This window comes from Calliphora vicina, chromosome 1 (genome assembly GCF_958450345.1).
Source record: "Calliphora vicina chromosome 1, idCalVici1.1, whole genome shotgun sequence".
In the NCBI taxonomy this organism is placed as follows: domain Eukaryota; kingdom Metazoa; phylum Arthropoda; class Insecta; order Diptera; family Calliphoridae; genus Calliphora; species Calliphora vicina.
Genome location: NC_088780.1, coordinates 156,889,350 through 156,915,450, shown reverse-complemented (window position 1 = coordinate 156,915,450; position 26,101 = coordinate 156,889,350). Strand labels below are relative to the sequence as shown.

The 26,101-nt window shown below is 32.7% G+C and overlaps 1 protein-coding gene across 1 annotated transcript; it reads right to left on the bottom strand.

The window, feature by feature from the left end:
* Positions 1–1,583: 1,583 nt before the first annotated feature.
* LOC135953697 (uncharacterized) lies at positions 1,584–25,120 on the bottom strand. The gene is made up of 6 exons (XM_065503675.1): positions 25,000–25,120; positions 6,658–7,047; positions 5,865–6,592; positions 5,653–5,802; positions 2,243–5,594; positions 1,584–2,167 (listed from the first exon to the last, which is right to left on the bottom strand). The coding sequence occupies exons 1-6, from the start codon at positions 25,044–25,046 to the stop codon at positions 1,738–1,740; spliced, it is 5,097 nt and encodes a 1,698-aa protein (XP_065359747.1). The 5' UTR covers positions 25,047–25,120; the 3' UTR covers positions 1,584–1,737.
* Positions 25,121–26,101: the final 981 nt, after the last annotated feature.

The window sequence follows — 26,101 nt, the reverse complement described above, 5'->3', positions numbered from 1 at the left end:
TAGTCATTAATTTCGATAGAATTTTTAACGTGTTTACAATCGTTTACAGAATTCACAGGACCATACGGGCAATTGCATTTTACTCCGGAACGATCCGCGTATCACTCGGCCAACAATTGTCAACAAGGGAAGAATTTTCGACGACATCACAACAACAGAGCCTTAAACTGATGAAGTTGTAGTTAATATAATGAGAATTGGTAGATTCACAAGTAGAGTTTTTCTTTTCCCGCACTTTTTCATTTCCCGGGAAATGGGGATTAATTTTGAAATTTCCCGGGGTTTCGGGAATTCCCGCCTGGAACAAATTATTATATTTTAGTAATGTAGACTTCGTTAAAAATCTAAAAAAAAGTCTTTGGTTTTAAAATGTAATTGGATACAAATAAAAAATCCAATAAAAATTTAATATAAAGACATAAACTGACTCGATTTCTAATTTTGGTAATATGTATACAAATCTGTCACCATTTGTCTTCGGAATGGCTTCAATATCTATTAGATTTTGTTATACTTTCGTTATATTCCAATTAATTCTGTTAATTCGCAAAAAATAAATATTTTATTTTTTTAATTTGGAAGTGGCAATATTTTGCTCATTAAATCAAAAATTAAGTAAAGATGTTAATTAAAACATGAAGGAAACCCAATAATATTAAACAAAATTCAATTCCACGGAAGGTGGTTTTATTCTAAAAATTTTCGTTTTACTCTTTGTGAAAAACAAAATACTAAAATAATTCCACTTTTGATCGGAATAGAATTCTGTGACAGCCCTGACCATTCACGAATCTTTGGAAAAAATTGAATAATGAACTTGTTATTGTCTATTTGGGTTAAATTTTTTTGTTGTATGAATCTTCTGCATTTGTTTTGGAGCTTTAAGATACTTTTGAGAAATTCAAGTTCAAAAAACATCACAAAAACTAAAGAAAATAATTCTCGGGAATTCTCGCACAATTTCCCGGGATTTCCAGATTGAAAATTTTGCGGAATTCCCGAGATTTCTCGTCCCGGGAATTCCCGTGAAAAACTCTATTCACAAGGTTTGTGAATAGAGTCATATTGTCATAATGTTTTAATATTTCACAATGGTTTGAAAATGTTGTTATTGCCTTTCAAGCAAAAAATTTCCTAAAATATTATTTATTTTTTTTATTTATTTCATTTATTTTAGATTGTAAGCCCTTAGGGCCTAATTAATCCAGCTTAATCACATGACAAATATAAATAAAACAGGATACCTTGTGAATCGACCAAATGACACGTGAGTTATATATCAATCCAGAACTGCTTTACGAAAAATATATTATTCTAAATAACCTTAATGATTAAAGACACTAAACTAAAGTGACAATCGACTTTACGCTTGATTACTAGGAATGTATAAAGTAACCGACTTCTTTTTGCATCAAATGACATATAAATATATGAACTGAGAAAAATTACTGAACAACTATTGACCTTTGGTATGATTTTTAACAGTGGTTAATTGGAATTGTTACTTTTTATTATGGACCGCCTCAATTGTTGTCATCCAAGTAATTAGATATTATTATTTCTATATTTACAAAACACTTGAATTTTTAAATAATTGTTTTTATTAAAACACGGCTTAAACTAAATCAATAAATACAAAATAAATTCTATCCATAAATGCATGTATGCAAAAAAGTCGTTTAATCAAACAACTCAAATAATTGCTAGGAAGTTATATTTAAAAATCTTTAAAAATAGTTAAACTTTTAAATGGTCAAAAGTTTCAGTCGAATTTGTCTCTATTTTATCCGGAAAGTCTTGTAACTTTATGTTCGTTGCGTCGGTAGGTTCAAGTTTCGTTAAAGTGTCCTTGTCCGTAACTGTAAAAGTTTCTGTAGAAGTCGAGTTTGTATTCATAATATTTATTTCCTTAGAATTTTTGTCTGTTGAGTTCGTATTGTCTGGTTTTTGTTGGAAGTTATTAATGGTTTGTTGTGTCAGATGTCCCAAAGGTCCTTGAAATTGTAAAGCAATTCTTTTCTTAATCTTAGCCAAGTCTAACCAAATATTTTCTTTAAAAGGCTTGGGAATTTCCGCCGAGGGCACAGGATCCATTTTGATTTCAGGTATTTGCGGCAGTAAAGGTTCATTTTGCCTAGGGGACTCGTAAAATACCCAATTGTCAGGCCTAGAATTAAAAGAAAAATAAGTAATAGTTATTAATTTTATATGTGTAAATGTTTATTAAATTTGCATTTCTTACCTTTCTGGCTTTGTCAAGATATTAAGGGGAGCAAATGCTATTTTCTCATGATTTCTTATATTATTCTTGTTCTTATGCCGATTTCTATGTCTTTTACGTTGAACTTCTCTTAAAACATTAGTCTTTTCTTTAGCTATAGTCTCACTGTTTTTCGAAATGGTCTCGTCATCATTGTCCTCAGCAAATATGTCATTGTTTAAATGTTTCGCCAGTGAATCGGGATAGTCTGTTGAAAAGTTAGTATTTAAAGGAGTAGGCAAGTCCAGGGGTAAGTCATGAGGTAACTCTTTCGTATTGTTTAAAACTGGCAAAACATAATTATCGTCAACAGTTTGATTGTTCTTGTTGGCTGTCAGATTCATCGAGTCCACTTCAGTTTTGTCATGGACAATTTTTAATACAGTTCCTATCATATGTTCGGGTCTAAGGTAACCATCCTCATTGAATTTTCTTAGTAAAGGCGAAGTGCCGTAATCTTCATCATATTCATAGTCTTCGTCCTTGTCCTGACTTTCATCGTCCGTTGTTGTTATGTTGTGTAGAGGTTGTAGCGTGCGTCCTATATAGTCATAGTCTTCCAATTCTTGAGCTTGTGTCAGTGTCAAGGCTTCCTTACGTTGTGGTCCCGTCTTTTTACGTATGTAGTAGGTCTGTGAGTTAGTGGAGGAAAAAGGGCTGTTCACATTTTCCCTATAAGGTAGTTCGTGAGTGTTCATTTGTTGTCCTGCTGCTGGAGGCAAATTGGCGTATTCCGTGTTTTGTGCATACCAGTGATTGCGGGGTGGTATGGATAATCCATAATTTCCCCCATTAGCAGTTGGTCTGTTGATTTGAGTTTTGTCTGGTTTTGGTCGTATGTTAAAACTGAATGTACTGTCTGCCCCATTAGCACTGGCAAAACCTGCGATAGTACCGAAATTGCCATTGCTTACTGAGCCACTGGAAGCTTGCACAACACCTGCTGTTCCCACTTGAGCTTGACTAAAGCTCGAAATGCCAGCCATCTGAGAGGGTGGTCTTTGATTTGGATATGCAGGTTGAACATTAGCGGTACTATGAGGACTTCCTATAATACTCTCAAAACTGGGTCTTTCATTGAAGCCTATGGAGGCAGGTAAAGGCCTCTTGGTGGCCAAATTCCAACCCACTATACTCTGTAAGAAACCTGGCTGTTTAGTGGTCGTACGCTCTTCATGCTCGTCAACATATATTATGGTGGGAGGTCTGGTCCTTTGATTTTGAATTATAGGTGAAATTTGAGTCGGTGCTGGTTGGTAGTAGGCGTAAATGGGTGTGGTCTGATAGTTAGTGGTATAACGGTCAAATTGACTTGGTTTATAGATATTTGTATAGTCCCCGGTATAGGGCGTGCTGTGTAAAGGTTTCGGACTCTTATTTGTCTGTCGTATGTTTATTTCAATTTCGTATTGGTTGTCTCCATTCACCGAGTCTACTATAACCTTCTGAGGAGTTTTAGTGAAGGAGGGTCTGTTCTGGTATTGTCTTAGTTCGACTGAGCGTACAGTTGTACGACTGGCTTTAGATGGCGATTTTGTTGTCAATGTTCGATTGGCATAGTGCAAGGTAATATTTCTGTTGCCCACAGTATTCGAATTTGTTAGTTTTAATTTGTCTTTGAGTTTGTCCGTAAAGGCAGAAGGTATAAGTTTACGTTGTACTCGTTTATGTTCGACAGGGATTACTTGAACCATGGGATCAATGTCAGAGTCATTCGTGTCCTTCATTGGGTCAGTTGTTATAGTCACATTTTTCAGTTCAGAGTTTTGTAAATTTTGTGTAATTGTCATGATTTTGTGGACTACTTCAGCCTGGCTAGAAAGTGATTCAGTCTCTGTTGGATTTAAAGTAGAGTCGTTTCGTTCGTTTTTCTCTTTATGTTCTGGAATTGTCGCCTGAGTTTTAGAAGTCTTTTCAGATTTGTCCTGTTCTGTTTCTTTCACTTCGTTTTGGTTCTCTTTTGCTGCATTTGTATTATTTGTTCTAGTCTCTTCTTTTGTTTGTCCTGTAGTTATCGTTCTTTTAGAGTTCGTAATTTGAGCTTCTGTTTTCGTGTCCTCAATGTGATCTGTACTTTTAAGGTCATTAGTTTTAGCCTTTAACGATTCGTCTATATCTTCTACTCTGGCTTCAAATTTCAAATTTTCTTCCACAATTTTTGTTTGTCCGCGTTCAGTCTTGTTAGTATCTGTCTCAATTTCCGAGTTGACAGTCCTTGCTTCTGGTTCGTTTTCTGTATCTGTAGGCTTTGTTTTAGCTTTGTCTCTGCCAGCAGTTCTCAGTTCTATTGGTATGTTATTCACTATAATGGTTCTTCGGGTAGTGTTCTGTATTGCCCCATGTCTGTTGCTTCCCTTACGATTGTTCTTGTCTAATTTGTTATTGACACCCGGTACAGGTTTCTGTTTCGTAACATGTCCTGCTGATCCTTTGCGCTTCAAGTCCAGTTTGTCATTGATTTTCGAGGAGTTCTTAATGATAAGAAAACCATTTGATGCCGTCGGTATGAATTCAAGATGTGGTTTTTGAACTAATTGTGTGGGTTGCTTGAGCAGACTTGGTGGTGGGTCTTTGATTACAGATATGGCCGGATTGCGATTAGAGAATCCTGCCTTGTTGTCGCTAAGGGGAGTGTCAGTATTATCTGGTGATTTTGTTTCCAACTGCATAATGTCAAATATACGGTCCGGTAGAGGTTGTGGTTTGAAGGTCGGTGGAGGTTGTGGTTTAAAGGTCGGTTGAGATTGTGGTTTAAAGGTCGGCGGTGCAAATTGTTGTTCCGCTGTATGCGCGATATGAAGTGAAGCAAAAGGATCTTGTTCTAGCCAAGGGCTAATATCGAAATCACCTAAAGGCGCCACTCCGCAAGGTAAACGCACATTGTCGGGAAATTGTACCGGTAAGAAAATATGCGGCTGGAAAGTTCCTCCTCCAACAGAACGACATAATACCGAAGCTAATGATACACGGCGTATAGAATGAAGTTGAGCTGGTGTAAAGGAACTTTCGAAACCAGCATTTTCATACCAAAATCGATCACCCTTGCGAGTATTACTAAATTGTTGAGCAATAATACAGGCAAATGTAGGTCCTACTAAGCCACCTACAACTGGCCGTTCGGCAATGCCGCCCACAAACAGATCGACATCGTGTACACTGTGATAAGCATGACTGATGCGTCTTGCCGACTCGGGACCCACTACAGTAGCAAATTCATCCCAGGTGTTTATGGGCGTCAAGCCGCAGGGCACACGCCAGTGGGTATAAGGAGGTATGCCATGATCTCGACCACGTTGTATGTTAATGGCTGCCAAATCTAAGCCAAAGGGAAAACCTAAAAGTGGATAATTGTAAAATTAAATGAAATTTCTGCTTTAGCACTTTAATTATACCTGGAGTTTGGAATAAATGATTAGTAAGTTCTGGCGTTATAAATTCATCTCTCTTCAAGGCTCTTTGAGTGGCCATGCCTCTTATCAAACGATGTAATGAGCCTACTGAACCTATATCGCCGCGCTGGAACTCTTCATGCAAACTTACATCTGTTTAGAACATTTCGGAAGAAAGTTAAATATTATTTTTTTGAAGCTTAACAAGTACTCACTGTTATTTATAACATTATGAAAACGATCACATCTCATGTAGGAATTTTGTACCAAAGAATGACCAAAACGAAAAGCGGCCGCTGAAAAAGCATTGGCCACTGCGGGATTTGTTTTAGGATCATAACCCTCATAATAGCCACTTGTCAAAAGCTCCAAATCAAATAGTTTGACCACTTCTCGTCCCAACACTATGGGCAGAAATTCTCTATATGTTATATGCTGGAACATGGCGCCTATAATACGTCTAGTTTCCTGATAGATTTTCTCATCACTCCAGTGCAAATTCATTTCACCCAATTTCATGGCTATAAGATTATGTTCATGGACCCAGACATGATGCAAAGCCAAGAGGCCGGGTTGTTCGCCACTGCGGCCATCACCAGATCTAATGCAATGCGAAGCAATGGCACCTCGTTGGCAGACATCATCGGCTGGATTGCCACGACCAAATATCAATAAGCCTTTGCGAAAGACTCTAGCATTATCCGAAGACTTGACACTGCTGGAGTAAATGGGGGAAGCATCAATGTAGGAAGTGGCCTGATTGGTTTGTTCACGCCAAGATAAAACACAATCACGACGTTGAGCCGGAGCAGAGCGTAGAAACTCCAAACAGCGCACCTTTAAAGGCGATAGCCAGGGATCATCCAAGGGCACTTTGATGGGAAAACAAGAGGGATGGAAATCTTTACTGCCACAACAACTGGGCACAGAGCCGTTAATAGATCTGTGGAAAGAAAAATATACTTTTAGTTCTCCAATAAATAGAGGAGATTTTAATTATAAACTTACCTTGGTTGCGCTGTGGATGTTAAATCATGATCCAACAGCTGACCCCATTGGGCCAACATCAATGTCAAAGGCGCTTCACCATCCCGTGCTCCATGCACCAGTAAACTTACAAATCTGGAGGAAGACAATGGTCCTCCATCTGCCGATTTGCGAGTGGTATCCACACCATCTCCATACTCGGGCGGCAGAAAACGATTGAAAGGCATTTGTGCAGCTCCCCAGCGGGATCTTCTTTTATTGTTGCAAGTACCATCATGTGTACGATACCTCTCAGAGGCTGGCATACAAGTAGGAGGATCTCGTGGTGGACACAAACTCTCCAAAGCAGTACGTCTCAAAGACACCTTCTGGGTATGGGCCTGGCGGGCTAAATCACTATTCAGATCATAGCTGAAAATTAAGAATACAACATCTTTAGTTGGTATTTATTTAGTTTGTTTTTAATAATGTTGATTGTTTGTTTGTTTTAGCGAACACTCGACGACATTTCTCAAAACAATGCACGTTTCGAAATGAATCTTAAACATTAATGAGCCTAGTATTTATGCAGCAATCGCGCTTCAAATATTTCAAATACACTGCACACACAACACGTTCAATTTAATTCAGCTCAGAAAGTCGCATGTACTTACAAATGTGTGTATGAGCGTAAGAGTTGTTGGTTCAAACAAGTTGCCTTTTAATCAAATTGTTCGTTCATTGTTGTTTGTATTTTTTGTGTGTCTGACAACTCGTGTTAACAATTTATTTATTTGGTCGATTGTTTGAATGAAGTTGTTTTGTTTTTTGAGTTTAATTTTGGGAAAATTAAATGGAGAAAGTGAAAAAGTTATTACGTTTTTGCTAAACCTATTGAGATGAATTTCTATTTTTATGGCATTAATTACTTGTGCACTGTATTCCTCATGCTTCAGTTTTTTTTTTTTTTTTGATATGAGAGTGTTAACTATATTTCGTTAATTAATGTGGCATTAGGTTTGTTTATTTGTGTTTTAGAAGTAGGGAAATCAATTAAAAATATGTTTTTTATTATGTAACTTTAATTATACACAATGGGGCAAGTTTAGTTAAGTAAGGAAGGTGTGGATTTTGTTTGTTGAAGGAAAAGCTGGGAAACATAAGATCCTAGGACTTTTAATACATACTTTTGGGAAAGAAAAATAAATACTATTATATATAGTTCCACTATAGCTTCAATCGTATATAGTCTCATATATATACATCATTATATTCATATTTCAAATTCCACCGTAAGTCTTTATATGGCCCTACATTACTTCCAATCATAGGTCTTTATATAGTCAACTTTACATTCAATCGTATAGTGCTATTTTAGCTTCAAACATAGGACTTTATATAGTCCTACTGTTCTCTTAATCGTATGTCTTTATATATCCCTAATTTTCTTCAATCGTAGGTCTTTATATAGTCTCATTTTAGCTTCTAACATGGGGTTTGTATATTCCTACTTTACCTTCAATCGTATGTTTTTATAGAGTCCAATTTTAACTTCAATAGTAGATCTTTATATAGTCCTACATTAGTTTCTAACATAGGTCTTTATATAGTCCCACTTCACCTCCACTCGTTGGTCTTTATATAGTCCCATTTTCACTTCAGTCCTAGATCTCTGTGTAGTCAATCTTAGGTCTTTTTGTAATTCTATGTGAGCTTCAATTTAATCTCCATTTAATCTTCAATCGAAGGTCTTTTTATAATCAAATTTTAGTTTCACTCAAATGATTATGTTTTTGTTAGTTAGTATTTCCATAGCTTCAAGAATACATATCTATGAGAAAAATTCAGTACAATACTTTCCTCGATCGAAATGTGGATAATGCTGTGGCCTAATTTGCTTTACTAATGTGCCTACTCACCACTAGAGGCGTTGTAACCTGTACTAATAATAACAAACATAACGCGCAATTACAGAGTTGTCAAATAAAAAAAGCTTTTCTCCTTCTTTCACCACCAATCTATCACTGTATCAAATGCTGAAGTAACACTCTTCTCTTTAAAAGAAAAGATGGCTACAAATTACTATTTGGGATTATTTTCCTGGAATTTACTCATGTGTTGGAAAGTCTGGACTCTTCCTAATTGTTCTACATTAAGGTGTAGGAAGTCTGAATAAACAATCCTGTTGTAAAATAATTAGAACTGAGAGAAAATAGTTTCGTTGTAACAACTAAAGCTGGAGGTCCACGCTACGCGTCTTCGCGTCAAAGCATTGCGTTCTTTTCATACCTACATACTTCGAATTCTACGCTTCAAGTTACATGCGATGCTTTTTAAGTGTAAATTTTTTGTTTTATTATTAAAAAACTTCGTGTTTTCTGCAGCTTTTATTTATTTTTTCACCATTAAACTCGTTTTAATTTATTAAAATTGAAAAATACACATTAAAAAAAGAATATAAAATCAGCTGACTAAGCTAAGCATTCTACGCGTGAAGGCATTCTACGCTTTTTTACTTGTAACTTGAAGCGTTCAAATATTTACATTGATTCTACTTTTTTGACAGCCGCGTAGAATGCGAGAAAACGTAAAACGCGTGGTGTGGACCTCCAACTTGCAAATAAGTGTGAACGGCTCAATCTATGCGTGACAGGAGTATTGGTTGGTTAACATGCGGTCAAAGAAAGTTCGTTAAGTTTAACCACACCATTCGTTATCTTGGAATGAATTTTTGTGACAATATCTTATAGGGTTCGACCGAATAAAATCGACATTTGCCGGCCACTGTAAATTCGGCACTCGTACTAGTACACTCGGATTACCGTACATTGACTTCTGGAAGATTTGTCAGAATGACGAAACTATGAAGACTATTTATCACCTTTTCTGTCATCTTCATTTTCCTGCACTAAGAGACTAACGTACTAGATTTCTGGTAGAACGTTCATTCGATTTTTTGGAATTATCGAAACAGACTGTATTGACGCCTATATTACGAATAGCGAATAATTTCGGGATTGAAACCTTTAAATCGCGCTATTGGGTACCCATTAATTCGCTGAATGACTGAATATTTTATGGGTTTTCGAGACTAAGATACATTAAACTGAATTTATTATCACTTCATTTGAACAATTGTTGCAAAAAGATGACAACTTATCAATGAATTTTAAACACGTTATAGTCTTTCTAATTTTAAGACCAGACCACAGAGTCCTTAAAGGTGTCAATTTACCACCTCCTAGGACATCGCCAAGTTAAAGTAACAGGTTCTTTTCATACAAAGAGTTGCAGCTAGAACCGGTCCCAACAATTTGGAAACTAGTCACGTGACAAGTTTTGTATTATTTCCCTTTCCCCTAGGGTAAAGATATATCTGCACTCTGACAGAAAACGGTATTAAAATCCTCTAAGTTTACATTACACTTGCAAAAAAGGTACCTCAACGAAAAGAAGATTACTCACTAATTTTTTGCCATTAAAAGCATAAGAAAGGGTAAATAGTGTTTGGTTATTGTCAGAATTAGGTCCAAATTACTTTCCATCCTCCATATATTTTATATGTGTCTAAACCAATGATGTTCATTTCATTGTGCTTTCGCGCTGAGTAACAACACACATATTCTTATTCTCTTTAAAAGAGCGTAACAAATGTCTCATTTTTTTCAGAAATTCATTAAGCATTGTTGTTGGTTGGTTTTTGGACGAAGCATAGCAAACACACGCGTTTCAATTACAATTGAACACAAAACAACAAAGTCAGTAATAAATAAAAAAATTTAGAGAATGTCGGCCGTATAATGTATATTCTTTTATATCCTTAAAATTTAAATTACATTCATTTAATAAATTGGTTATATCTGGCAAAAATTCTAAATCTAAACATTCTTTATTTTGTTCTTATTTTAAGTGTTTGACATTATGTTTGCTGGGTAGCTCTCTCACCAATACATCTTCATTTTTATTTTTGAACATCACTGGTCTAAACGTTAGAAAATTTAAAATATTAATGAGATGGATCTTCTTGAAGAATGTCTACTAATTGACAGACAAAAGGTTTGTGTTCTCTCTATATAGACTCTTTTCTTAATTTTTTTCTTTTCGAAAAGAAGAAGAATTCGACATTATCAACAATGAATTCAATACAGGGTAGTTCTATAGCAATGGTGCCCATTTCATAGTGCTTTCGCGCTGACCAACGACACATACATATATTCTTATTTACTTTTGTTTAGTCGTCACTGACACAGCAACGAATGCACATGCTTAGTTTAGTGCAGTGGTACGCAAAAAGAGGCATTTAATTTGTGTGCTCTTTTGGGTAAAAAATAAAATATCCACAACAACATCAAGAAACTGAATGAATTGTGTGTATTTTTACGCTCTTTTGTTCACATTCGGGTTGTTTGACGAAAATCATCGTAACCTCAAAAATATGAACGCCTACCATGGGTTTAGTGTATTGCTATTTCTTCATTTCTTTGCATTGTTTAGTATATTTTGAACTTCAAAAAATAATTCTGTGAACGGTTTTTTAAATTTGAAATTAATTTAATTCAAAGCAACGTAATAAAATCAGCAAAAAAATATTCTATTAATTTGCCAACAATCACACTGTCCTCAAATTGAGACTTTTTGATTGGAACAGAATAGCGACCCTATAATTCTGAAAGGGCATGTTGAGTAGATAATTTTTGTGGAACAAACTTATAGTCCAGCTGGTCTGATTTTTTTTTTACTAACTGAAAAAAATGTTGTAAGTTAATCTCTGAGAGCATTCTTATTGTCAGAGTTATATTGTGGAATTTTAGGGGGAATATTTTTGTGGATGATCGTAACCCTCTAGCTCCTCTCTTTGGTGGTCAGTTTGACCCTTTTTTTCGAGAAAATCGAAAAAAGAAAATTTTTGGCGGAAAATTTCAGTTCGGGTCACCGAAGATACCAAAGTCGTAAATAAAACCCTTTACGCTTATTTAGCAAAATTATACGCCACCTTGGGTTTCCCATTTTTTAAAAAAATCAATGTTAATGGATTAAACAATTTTTGAAAAATAATAAATAAAATTCAATTAAAATAATTGAATTAAACGATAGGCATAAAATTATGTTGTTGTAACGACCGTAGACTTTTGGATACAAATTGTATTGGAAAGACTACAATTTGTACCCCATAATTCAACTCCTATTTTTAAACTACTAACCCCATTAACACGAAGTCTGGCTATTTGTTAACTAATAGTTAAACTGACAGTGTTCATACAAAAATAATTTTAACCGACAGTACTAACTATTAGTTAATAAATAATCAGACTTCGTGTTAATGGGCGTATGAGGAATAAATTCTAAAATAATTGTTTGCTTATAAAAAGCATATTATAAAAATAATTATAATTAAATTGTTAATTTGAATAAAAAATAACAGTCAGGATGTACTTATTTATGTGAAAACCACAAATAAAACTAATTTAAATTTTAATTATTTTCAACTTCTAAAAAGAGATTGCATTTAACTATCTACTTACTATTTCTAGTAAATAAAATAAAACAAAATGAAATGAAATAAATTAATAACAAAACACGTCATTAACCAAAAATAATTAACTACAAGTATGTAAGACCATTATTTACTATTTTTGCACTTATTTATGGCGAAACAATTTAAATAAATAAATTATAATAATTGTTATAATGCATATTAATATAAACAAAGGCAATAACTATAGTAGTAATACTATAAAATAATATTGTATATAAAGAAAAAAATTAACACAAAACCTAACAACAATAATACAAAGTCTAAAAAGAAAAAAAATATAATTAAATAAAAAAGACGCATTAAATAATGAGGCAGGCACCAGCACCATCACCACTCATAGAGTAAAACCTCAATAGTGAGTAAAATAAATTCAAGATGGGAAGAATATCACGTTTGCTAAACTTACGAGCTTTTACCAACCAACCACTCTATAGACCCCGACCAACAGAGCGGTCATTGAACCCTTCCAAAATAAAAAAAGTATTAATCCAGACATTAATACACTCACTGTTGCCTACACAAACAAGTGAATTTTTTTAATAAAAAAAGTCATATAAACGGATGGATCTTTATGGTTGGCAGTTGTTTTGTTTTGTTTCGTTTATTTTTGTTTTTCTTAATGTGAATGTGAAGAAATCGAAAGTAACAAAAGTTGATGTAACCAATTATGAATACTTATGATAAAATGCTAAATAATACATACAACAATACAATAATAATAACAATAACAACAACAAAAATTAATAATAAAACAAGTAAGAAAGTATAAGATGGGTTAGCCCGATCATATAATACCCTATAGCTTTAGGAGTATAGAAATTTGATAAATATTTCTCTGGATCTGAACTCCTTTTCATTATTTTAACGATCCTAAATATTTTTATAACATCATTTGTCAGTTTCTCATTATAGGAAAGTAATTCAAATTTTCATATAGTCAAAATGCAACGGTACATTGTCGTGATGTAACAAGATATGTTGATAAATGGCGTTTCTATAAGATCGATCGTTAAAGTTTTAAAACAGTCTAATGCTTACTAACAAGCACGTTTTGGATCGATAATTACATTTACAGTAGTTGATAATACAACGGAAACTTTTCCAAATATTCAATATTCCAAATTTTGTTTATTTATTCCGTCGCATGGCTTCGAAGTTGCATCGTTACTCCTTCGATTTGCATCGTTTTTGTTTCATATTGCGTCGCATGCCTTCGAAGTTGCGTCGTTTGTACTTCGATTTGCGTCGTTAATATGAGAATGTTTGTATCGAAAAATAAATTTTTTTAGCTAAAATTATGAATTTCAGAATCAATTAAATGAAAATCAATACAAATGTATGGAAAATCGTGCATCGATATGCGTCGTTTCGGTTTGCGTCGTGTTTCTCCGGGCCTAATTAGCGAAAACACAAAACAAACTAAAATGTATTCATTATTATGATATTTATAAGACAATGACAACTAAACATTTTTACAAAAATTGTCTGGCCCTGCCTCATAATTTTGTTGAATATCTCTTGTTTTTATTGCTGCTTCAAAACGACGATGCATTGAATCAATTAAAGAATCAATCGTCCCCTTTAAAATATTTTCATTTCTGTATCGAGCTGTCTAAATGTTCTTTGACAATTTCTATATGAGTTTTGGCCATTGTTAACTATGACATTTTCTCATCTTTCTGGCAACATTTGGATTCCAAGCCAAAGAACTGCTCATCTTTTGAGGCCAAGAACGAATCAAGCCAATTTCGTATACTCTGTTTCAAAGTGAAGCGTATCACAAGGAGAGCATTCAGCATCGATCAAAACAAATAGTAGTCGGATGGTGCAATGTCTGGACTAAAAGGCAGGTAAGGCAAAACTTCCCAACCACTTTCTTCTAAATAGTTTTAAACGGGTATTGCAACATGCGGCCGAGCGTTGTCATGATGTAATATTACGGTTTCATGTCTGGCCGCATATTCTGGACGTTTTTCGGCCAGATTTTAGTCCCACCAAATAGAGAGCATTACCTTAGCGCCATGGATATTTGGCTTTGGTATCTATTCGGTGGCCGGGCTTCACAAACGATCTTTTACGCTTCGGCTTATCGTAATGGATCCATTTTTCATCGCAAGTAACGATGTGATGCAAAAATGATTTTATAGCGTTGAATCAACATTTCAGACACACAAAATCGTCTTTCAATTTCCCTGCTTTTGGACAAATCCAGCTCCTTGCAAACGTTTTGAAATTGCTGATTGAAAAGCTCCCAATGATTTTGCAAGCTCTTGTTGGGTTTGACAACAATCTTCATGGAGTAATGCCTCCAATTCGTCTTTTCCAAACTTTTTTGGCTGGCCTGGGCGATCTTTGTCATCCGTGTCAAAATCACCACTTCTGAATCGCACAAACCATACCTCCACAAACCATGAAACCGATAGAACACATTCTTCATAATCTTCTTCGAGCAATCGGTGTTTTTCAGCGGCACTTTTTTTCAAGCAGAACTTGCCGCATATGACGCTTTGTTGTTTACACTATAATGTTCAATAACTAAGTGAGAATAAATGACAGATATGTACCCTTCAAAATGACATATTAGATATTAAGATCTTGTAAATCTCGAATTTAGGCGGCGATGTAGGGTGCAATGAAAACATTGTGTTGTATTCAATTCCTCTATACTCGTATGTGTTTATTGTAAATGTATTTATTATATTATTTATATGGATGATTCCGACAACAACAGCAGTTAACAATATAAATGATGTTGTTGTTTATTGTATTCGTTGTTGTAGTTGTTGACTGATTTTGCTTTTCTTTAAACTAAAATCAAAGGAGAACTAAAAAAAATCAAACACAAAAACCTGGCTAAATTTAATTGCTTAAATAAAATTTTACTTTCATCATCATCATGATGGTGATGATCTTCATCATTATCAAAACCCAGCAGATGTTAAGCTGGTTACCCGAGATACCATTCAAGCAGAGTCAATGTAGAACCAAGCTTACTACAATGTTCATAATATGCTCCGATTCTGGAAAGACAGTTTATTGAAGATAGCCGATGATAGGATCGAAAAATCATTTGTTTCCTGATAAAGCAAGTTTAGCACTTTCCTTTTCGTTCTGAGAAATCATTTTAGTCTACTCTCAGTCGCAGTTCATGCTGTCCAATTAGTAAAATTCCCTTAATTCACCGAAAGTAATGAGTTTGTACGCTCTATGTTCAGATGAGGCTATAGTTGACTGACTATCCTGAAACTATTTTTGGTGAACTCTATCATGTTTGCCAAATCTTAATCCTTACTATGAAGCCTAAGTTTGCACGAATGTAGGAGTATATCTAAAAATTCCAAATCCATTGGAACATGTAAGATAATACACAATTTTTAAAACTCTACCGTTCTGGTATGTTCCTGTGCGTTGGGGCCTAAATTATCATTCATCTGGTTAAAATATAAGCAGTTATCATTTTCAGAAACGAAGATTCGAAAGTCGTAATGGCAGTTTAACTGTGAGAATAGATATTTACAGCGGTTGCGAGAACAATTGATCTCAGTCCACGTATTCCCGAACTGCCAGACACATCGTTTGAAACACTGTAGTGAACCGGTAGTCTGATACTCATAGGCAGTGCAAATCGTAGCCATCTTTGCAAAATTTAACATGTCTCCTTTCTACTATGATTAATTTCGCGAAGTATCCTCGAATGATATCAGCGTGATATATTTTAACTTTGCATCACAGGTGGAACTTACTATGAACGTTCTTGCTATTTAATTTTATAAAAGTTACTATGGTTTCGATTGAAAACATTTTTATTACCACTAATCTATATAATCGCTAGTTCAATATGGAATAAATTAACCTTTTATATATTTTAGTATAAAATCCATCAAACGATCATATGCAATCATTTCACAATGTTATCCTCCTGAAAAATTGTATGCCTTGCAAGGTGGTTAGTAGGCAACTAGAGGTGGCTTTTAGTGGAAAACGCCATCGTCAATGTACGCAACTAGTACCATGGTCTGCAGGGTTTATACAGATTTATACAAAAAAATCAACCTGCTTAATAATGAATTTTAACAGTTGATATCTAACTAGTAACAGTGTATATCAAATCCTTAAGCTACCTTTGCACTTTTGGAGTTGAACATCTGAGACTCTTAATACAATTTGTGATAGTGAAATACAGAGAGACATAATGAAGACCGTCCATGTAACTTATGATTCGTAAACAGAGAGACATTTTCATGCTGATGAGAATCTTAAAGGATCTCTTGACAATCGATAATCATAAGAGTAGTTTCAGAATGTCATTTAATAACTGTCAGCAACAGACGAAACAATATTTCATCTTCTCTGTGAATATCCGGCTCATTATGTAACCAGACATAGGTTTTTCGATAAATTAGTGGGTTATCATAATGTCCATAGACAGTATGACACTTTTATTTATGAAAAATATTGTCACCTTCAACAAGGTTTCTAAAAGAAAAAGACCTTTCGCCGCTTACTCAGCTGTTGGATTTTGACTTCAAAAAGACTCCTATAAAGAAATAAATACGCAGGTATTCAAACTGTATTTTGATGTATTTCCAACATCGGCTTCGTATTGTTCAAATTGCATTCCGGACTTTCGGTCATAACCTCCATGGACATTATGACATGGCACTGGACAAACATAGATGGATAAATATAGCTGGACAAACATACATGGACGACCTATACGAGATATGGGGAACTGGACTCAGTGACTTTTTTTGATACATCAGTGCTACAAATTGGATCTGTACTCTTCCAAATGGCCTTCATCAGACAATGTGTAATCCTATCAATTACAGTAAAGCTGCATCTAGTAAAGGAAGTTAGCAAAAAAGTAGAAAATTAATGTAGGCTAATAAGTATTGCATTTAATGCGGGAAGTTCTGCATTACTCCGTTTGCTCACCAAAGCTTTTGGTGAATGTAATCCATCGGTTTCAACGTTCGAGAGTTGATTTGATCTGTTCAGAAGTGGTGATTTTGACAGCAAAAAATTTTGAAGACCAAGAATCCATGAAGATTGTTGTCAAACTCAACAAGAGCTTGCAAACTCATTGGGAGATACCTACTCAAGCAGAAATTTCAAAACGTACCACACAAATTGAAGACGAAAGACCTTGAAAGACAATTTTCCATGTCCGAAATGATGTTTGAACGCTATAAAAGAAAATTATGTTTGCATCGAATCACTACTTGTGATGGAAAATGGATCCATTACTATAACCCGAAGTGTAAGAGATCGTATGTGATGCCCATCCAACAAGCCTAATCGGCATCAAAGCCAAATATCCATGGCGGTAAGGAAATGCTCTGTTTTTGGTGGGAGCAAAAGAGTCTTATCTATTATGAGCTTCCGAAATCTGGCCAGACCATTACAGGGAACCTATACCGAATGCAATTGATTCGTTTAAAGCGAGCATTTGCCGAAAAACGCCCAGAATATGCGGCCGGACATGAAACATTAATATTCCGTCATGACAACGCTCGTCACATTATGTAATACCTTTTAAAAACTATTTAGAATGAAGTGACTTTATAATCTAGACCTTGGTCCGTCCGACTACTAGTTTTTTCGATTGATGCGGAACGCTTTCTCTGAAATTCGCTTCATATTGGAACATATTATCCGAAATTGGCTTGATTCGTTCTTGGCCTCAAAAAATGAGCAGTTCTTTGGACTCGGAATCCATATTAACAATGCCAAATACTTTGAATAAATTTATATTGTACAAATGTTTCCAAATAGAAGCTAAAAATTTAAAAAAAAAACCGTATTTTTAAGTTATACATCTTAACAATTCCATTTATTCGTTATTATTCGTTTCTTTATTCCTTAGTACTGCCAACGCATTGACGTCATTCCTTTAAGAATGAATTTCTTTGATTCAAATCCATTACAAAGTAGCTTTAAAAATTGATTGAATGATTCAATTTAAATCTATTACAAGACAATTTTTTCAATTCATTTTATAAATGATTAAATGAAAAATAACACAAATTTAATGAAAAAAGTTTAATTCAATTTGTATTAGATTATAATTAACAAAAATTTAATAATTCAAAGATTGAATGAATTCTGTTAATTCCAATTAATTCAACCATAAATGAATTCTATTTAAATAAAAGCCTTTGAATTATATTTTGTGATTGGATCTATGGAATGAATGATAAACATTTTTAATTCAGAATTATGAGTTTAGTGAATTAAGCAGAAATTAAATTAGTTAATTCCAAGCTCTGATTCAAAGCTATATAATTTTAAATATGTTTATTAAATTACCAACATTTTAAAATTATTTTTGTAAATTTTATTAACAATTTAATTCAAGATAATTACTGTTAGTATTGAAATACCGAAATAAGACCAAATATCGTTACCGTTACCCTATCACCGCTTTGAATCGATATAAAGTCTTGCTATTAATTGCTTTTAATGGTGCAACAACTCATTGCTCCTGATTCCGAAAAAATTGGAATAATTTGCGGTTGTAGGAATAATATTGCTGAATTTCTTTAATTTATTATTTACTATTTACTGGGTATTAATAAATATTTTTAATGCATCACAGAAATGTTAATTATATTGTTATTTCTTTATGTTTTTATCATTATTGGCAATACCTAATCATAGGAATGATGTCCATTTTACCAACGCCAACAACAACCAATCAACAATTTTTACGCAACTTTTATTTGTTTAAAACGCTTGTTGTTTTTTCTCTATAACTCTCGTCAAATTTGTTTATAACAAATGAAAAAAAGTAACGAGAAAAAGTTTAAAAAAACAATAAATAAACAAAACAAAAAGTGACAGAAAAACACGTTTTTCAACCCAAAATTCAATGAACTCTTGAAGCAGTGCAGTTGAATGAATAATAAAAATATCATTCCCGTGCCCCCCCACCACCATCAGCTGAACAACATTCAAGCACTGCTGCTGTTGGCAAGAGAAAGTTCTGCCAGCCAACTATGAAATGCAGAAGAAGCTTTGCAAACTACAACTCAAACTAGCTGCGAGTAAAAAAAACAAAAACTAAAATAATTACATGTACATCGTAGAGTACATTGTTTTTTTGTATCTAAATAAATACACAACTATATGATGTGATGAGATATTTTTGGTGATCTTTTCAAAAGATAGATAGATAAAATATCAATTTATTTTATAATTTGTGTAATTAGTTGATTTGGGGTTTTCCATAATTTTAAAGAAGACTTTAAACAAACTAATAAACAACCAAAAAAATTATGGTATCACTTTTTGTTTACCTCTGTTTAGTTTAAAAGACAATAAAACATTTATCTGTATAGATAAACACTTTTGTTTTTGAGGAAGTTATAGCATTTAACATACTAAGATCTGCAAAATAGTGTTCGTGAATTTTCTAATTAAACAAAATCAGATATTTGATCAATTGCGTGCCACAATCATGTTAATATGTTATGAGAAATTTTTTCATAATTATTGTAATTACAATACAAGATTACAATCTTTTATTTCAATTTAAATTTTTTAATTAAATTGTTTAAATACGAAAACTAATTGCATTTAAATATTTACTTCATTGCAGGGTTATATGACAGTAAACTTCAAAGAATAAAGGGGTGAGTTTATAACTTATATTATTATAGCTTGGGAATTATTTAAACAAACATTAATCAAATAGTGTAAAAAACCCAAGAATATTAAACAAAAAAAACTTACATAAGTATTTAACAACGATCAAGGAATATGAGTGATCACAGATTAAGGCCATTTTTACAATTAAACTCATATTTACCAAGATAGTAAGGATTTTAGACATTTTGAGATTTTCATATTAAAAATCGATTTTTGGTGATAAATATAAGTGATCACAGATTGAGGCCCTTTTTCTAATTAAACGCTTATTTACCAAGATATTAAGGATTTTAGATATTTTGAGATTTCCATATGAAAAATCGATTTTTGGTGAGAAATATAAGTGATCACAGATTGAGGCCCTTTTTCTAATTAAACGCTTATTTACCAAGATATTAAGGATTTTAGATATTTTGAGATTTCCATATGAAAAATCGATTTTTGGTGAGAAATATAAGTGATCACAGATTGAGGCCCTTTCTCTAATTAAACGCGTATTTACTGAGATATTAAGGGTTTTAGATATTTTGAGATTTTCATATGAAAAATCAATTTTTGGTGAGAAATATAAGTGATCACAGATTGAGGCCCTTTTTCCAATTAAACGCGTATTTACCAAGATATTAAGGATTTTAGATATTTTGAGATTTTCATATGAAAAATTGATTTTTGGTGAGAAATATAAGTGATCACAGATTGAGGCCCTTTTTCCAATTAAACGCGTATTTACTGAGATATTAAGGGTTTTAGATATTTTGAGATTTTCATATGAAAAATCAGTTTTTGGTGAGAAATATAAGTGATCACAGATTGAGGCCCTTTTTCCAATTAAACGCGTATTTACCGAGATATTAAGGGTTTTAGATATTTTGAGATTTTCATATGAAAAATCGATTTTTGGTGAGAAATATAAGTGATCACAGATTGAAGCCCTTTTTCCTATTAAACGCGTATTTACCAAGATATTAAAGATTTTAGATATTTTGAGATTTTCATATCAAAAATCAATTTTTGGTCAGAATTATAAGTGATCACAGATTGATGCCGTTTTTCCAATTAAACGCGTATTTACCAAGATATTAAGGATTTTAGATATTTTGAGATTTTCATATGAAAAATCAATTTTTGGTGAGAAATATAAGTGATCACAGATTGAGGCCCTTTTTCCAATTAAACGCGTATTTACCGAGATATTAAGGATTTTAGATATTTTGAGATTTTCATATGAAAAATCGATTTTTGGTGAGAAATACAAGTGATCACAGATTGAGGCCCTTTTTCCAATTAAACGCGTATTTACCGAGATATTAAGGGTTTTAGATATTTTGAGATTTTCATATGAAAAATCGATTTTTGGTGAGAAATATAAGTGATCACAGATTGAAGCCCTTTTTCGAATTAAACGCGTATTTACCAAGATATTAAGGATTTTAGATATTTTGAGATTTTCATATGAAAAATCAATTTTTGGTGAGAAATATAAGTGATCACAGATTGAGGCCCTTTTTCCAATTAAACGCGTATTTACCGAGATATTAAGGGTTTTAGATATTTTGAGATTTTCATATTAAAAATCGATTTTTGGTGAGAAATATAAGTGATCACAGATTGAGGACCTTTTTCCAATTAAACGCGTATTTACCGAGATATTAAGGGTTATAGATATTTTGAGATTTTCATATCAAAAATCAATTTTTGGTCAGAATTATAAGTGATCACAGATTGAGGCCGTTTTTCCAATTAAACGCGTATTTACCAAGATATTAAGGATTTTAGATATTTTGAGATTTTCATATGAAAAATCAATTTTTGGTGAGAAATATAAGTGATCACAGATTGAGGACCTTTTTCCAATTAAACGCGTATTTACCGAGATATTAAGGGTTATAGATATTTTGAGATTTTCATATTAAAAATCGATTTTTGGTGAGAAATATAAGTGATCACAGATTGAAGCCCTTTTTCCTATTAAACGCGTATTTACCAAGATATTAAGGATTTTAGATATTTTGAGATTTTCATATGAAAAATCGATTTTTGGTGAGAAATATAAGTGATCACAGATTGAGGGCCTTTTTCAAATTAACCGCGTATTTACCAAGATATTAAGGATTTTAGATATTTTTAGATTTCCATATGAAAAATCAATTTTTGGTGAGAAATATAAGTGATCACATATTGAGGCCCTTTTTCCAATTAAACGCGTATTTACCAAGATATTAAGGATTTTAGATATTTTGAGATTTTCATATGAAAAATCGATTTTTGGTGAGAAATATAAGTGATCACAGATTGAGGGCCTTTTTCAAATTAACCGCGTATTTACCAAGATATTAAGGATTTTAGATATTTTTAGATTTCCATATGAAAAATCAATTTTTGGTGAGAAATATAAGTGATCACAGATTGAGGCCCTTTTTCCAATTAAACGCGTATTTACTGAGATATTAACGATTTTAGATATTTTGAGATTTCCATATGTAAAATCGAATTTTGGTGAGAAATATAAGTGGTCACAGATTGAGGCCCTTTTTCCAATAAAACGCGTATTTACCAAGATATTAAGTATTTTAGATATTTTGAGATTTTCATATTAAAAATCGATTTTTGGTGATAAATATAAGTGATCACAGATTGAGGCCCTTTTTCCAATTAAACGCGTATTTACCAAGATATTAATGATTTTAGATATTTTGAGATTTCCATATGAAAAATCGATTTTTGGTGAGAAATATAAGTGATCTCAGATTGAGGCCCTTTTTCTAATTAAACGCGTATTTACCAAGATATAAAGGATTTTAGATATTTTGAGATTTTCATATAAAAAATCGATTTTTGGTGAGAAATATAAGTGATCACAGATTGAGGCCCTTTTTCCAATTAAACGCGTATTTACCAAGATATTAAGGATTAGATATTTTGAGATTTCCATATGAAAAATCGATTTTTAGTGAGAAATATAAGTGATCACAGATTGAGGCCCTTTTCCCTATTAAACGCGTATTTACCAGATATTAAGGATTTTAGATATTTTGAGATTTTCATATGAAAAATCGGTTTTTGGAGAGAAATATAAGTGATCACAGATTGAGGCCGTTTTTCCAATTAACCGCGTATTTACCAAGATATTAAGGATTTTAGATATTTTGAGATTTTCATAATAAACATCAATTTTTGGTGAGAAATATAAGTGATCACAGAATGAGGCCCTTTTTCCAATTAAACGCGTATTTATTAAGGATTTTAGATATTTTGAGATTTTCATATTAAAATATCGATTTTTGGTGAGAAATATAAGTGATCACTGATTGAGGCCCTTTTTCCAATTAAACGCGTATTTACCAAGATATTAAGGATTTTAGATATTTTGAGATTTTCATAATAAAATTAAATTTTTGGTGAGAAATATAAGTGATCACAGATTGAGGCCCTTTTTCAAATTAACCGCGTATTTACCAAGACATTAAGTATTTTAGATATTTTGAGATTTTCATATTAAAAATCAATTTTTGGTGAGAAATTTTAGTGATCACAGATTGAGGCCCTTTTTCCAATTAAACGCGTATTTACCAAGATATTAAGGATTTTAGATATTTTGAGATTTTCATATGAAAAATCAATTTTTGGTGATAAATATAAGTGATCACAGATTGAGGCCCTTTTTCGAATTAACCGCGTATTTACCAAGATATTAAGGATTTTAGATATTTTGAGATTTTCGTATTAAAAATCGATTTTTGGTGATAAATATAAGTGATCACAGATTGAGGCCCTTTTTCAAATTAACCGCGTATTTACCAAGATATAAAGGATTTTAGATACTATGAGATTTCAGTATTAAAAATCGATTTTTGGTGAGAAATATAAGTGATCACAGATTGAGGCCCTTTTTTAAATTAAACGCGTATTTACCAAGATATTAAGGATTTTAGATATTTTGAGATTTTCATATAAAAAATCGATTTTTGATGAGAAATATAAGTGATCACAGATTGAGGCCCTTTTCCCTATTAAACGCGTATTTACCAAGATATTAAGGATTTTAGATATTTTGAGATTTTCATATAAAAAATCAATTTTTGGTGAGAAATATAAGTGATCACAGATTGAGGCCCTTTTTCAAATTAACCGCGTATTTACCAAGACATTAAGGATTTTAGATATTTTGAGATTTTCATATGAAAAATCGATTTTTGGTGAGAAATATAAGTGATCACAGATTGAGGGCCTTTTTCAAATTAACCGCGTATTTACCAAGATATTAAGGATTTTAGATATTTTTAGATTTCCATATGAAAAATCAATTTTTGGTGAGAAATATAAGTGATCACATATTGAGGCCCTTTTTCCAATTAAACGCGTATTTACCAAGATATTAAGGATTTTAGATATTTTGAGATTTCCATATGAAAAATCGATTTTTGGTGAGAAATATAAGTGATCACAGATTGAGGCCCTTTTTCCTATTAAACGCGTATTTACCAAGATATTAAGGATTTTAGATATTTTGAGATTTTCCCAAAATATTTTCAAATCCCAGGTACCCATTACTTTTGTTTTAGGCTTTAAGACTTTAATTTGATTTGAATTAAGTTTCTATATTTATATTTAAATACATGTTTCACTTTTATTTAATTAAAATAAGCATAGTTTGCAATTTTATGTTTTGAAGTCTTTATCTGTTTTTAAAATATTTAAATTTAGCATGAAACTTGATTACAAATACACATACACTCTCTCTCTATTCCTCGTGGCATAGCTCTGCCCCCTCTTCCTAATCATACCAAAGCGTGCATTCAACTTGTGCATTCACCATTTAACATCAAAGCAGCTTAAATACAAAATCCACTCCCAAAGTCATGAGGTGAGCCAAGCAGTCTTAGCAAAGAAAAGTAATAAAATCAACTTAAAACTAAAACTAAAATTGAAATTACCACAATAGTTTCAATGTCAAAGTGAAAGTTGACTTTTATGTGATTCGCTTACAAAAAAGCAACGTTTGCAAAAAAAACTTACTTACTTAGAAAAAACAAAGTATTGAAATCATGATTTTTGTAAGCAAAAAAAGGCGAAATTACAACCGTCATGATAATTTGTTTTTTTTTTTTTTTGTTTCGTTTAGTAAAAGAACTAGTATTTCTTGACAAGCAGCAAGAGATGTGATTTGAATATTTAAAAAGAAATTTGTTACTTACTTTTTACGAAAAACTTTAGCAGCTGTCAAAGTGGCATAAGCGGCCATTTCTCGTCTGCTGGTCTCTACCACGGGTGCACTGAATTTTGATAGTAAAGCTGCTGGATGGTTGTCTTGTAATACTTGACCTATAATAAAAAGTAAAACTTCCGCATTAAAATTTGCCTTTAAATTGTTAGATTTGTATTTAAATAAATAAAAGGAAAGAAATAAAATGCTTACCTACCATTTCTAACCATATCCGGTTCAACTTGTGTGTATAGTTTTCTCATGGCATTTAAGCCCTCTCTTACGGACGCCTCCAAGGCGATATCCATTAAAGTAGGTCTTTGAGATTTTTGTAAACGGCTTTTAGTGTCTGTTAATTCATCATCTATTTGTTCTTCGTTTAGTGCTTTAGCTTGCCTTGACGAAATCAGAGGTCTTGGCAATTCCACTGGTGGTAATTCATCATTGCTGATGAATTTAATTTCGGCAGGTTTTAAATCCCTTAGATATTCTTGGGCATTTAAAAGCGAGGGTATTTCGTAGAGTATGAGGAAGGTGAAAAATAATTTCTTACGTAAAAACATGGCATCTGTAATGAAAAATAAGTTTATCTTTAGTTTAAAGGGAATCAAATAATACAATATAATATATACGATATGAGAGAGTAAAACTATAGATATTAGTTATTCAAGGGAGTTTAAGGATCCTTTTGCTCTTAAATCCTTATATATTTCGCTTGTTCGTAGCTTATTGCTCAATTATTTGGAGTCCATTTTATAAAAAAGAATCTAATCGTATTGAACGGATCCAAAAAAAAAATTTGTAAACTTTGCTTTTACATTACTATGTTGGCCTAATGATCCTTCTTATGCATCTAAGAGGAAATTGTTTGGTCTTCAAACATTGGATGATCGCAGATCTTGTTGTTGTGTAATGTTTGTTTATAAAGTTTTGTCTGGTCAAATATTATGTACCGAAATTTGTGAACATTTTACATTATTTAATCCGCCGAGAGATATGAGGAGAAATCGCATTTTTGAAGACACTTTACATAGGGCAAATTATGCTTTAAATGAGCCAATTACAAGATGTCTAAAACTATGTAATAGTATTTC

Bases quoted from the DNA above. Each gene is read 5' to 3' on its own strand.
- LOC135953697 (XM_065503675.1), bottom strand. From the start codon at position 25,046: ATGGCCGCTTATGCCACTTTGACAGCTGCTAAAGTTTTTCGTAAAAA. The intron at 5,803-5,864 runs GTGAGTACTTGT...TGTTCTAAACAG, and splicing joins TCATAATGTTATAAATAACA to ATGTAAGTTTGCATGAAGAG. The intron at 5,595-5,652 runs GTATAATTAAAG...ATCCACTTTTAG, and splicing joins TCATTTATTCCAAACTCCAG to GTTTTCCCTTTGGCTTAGAT.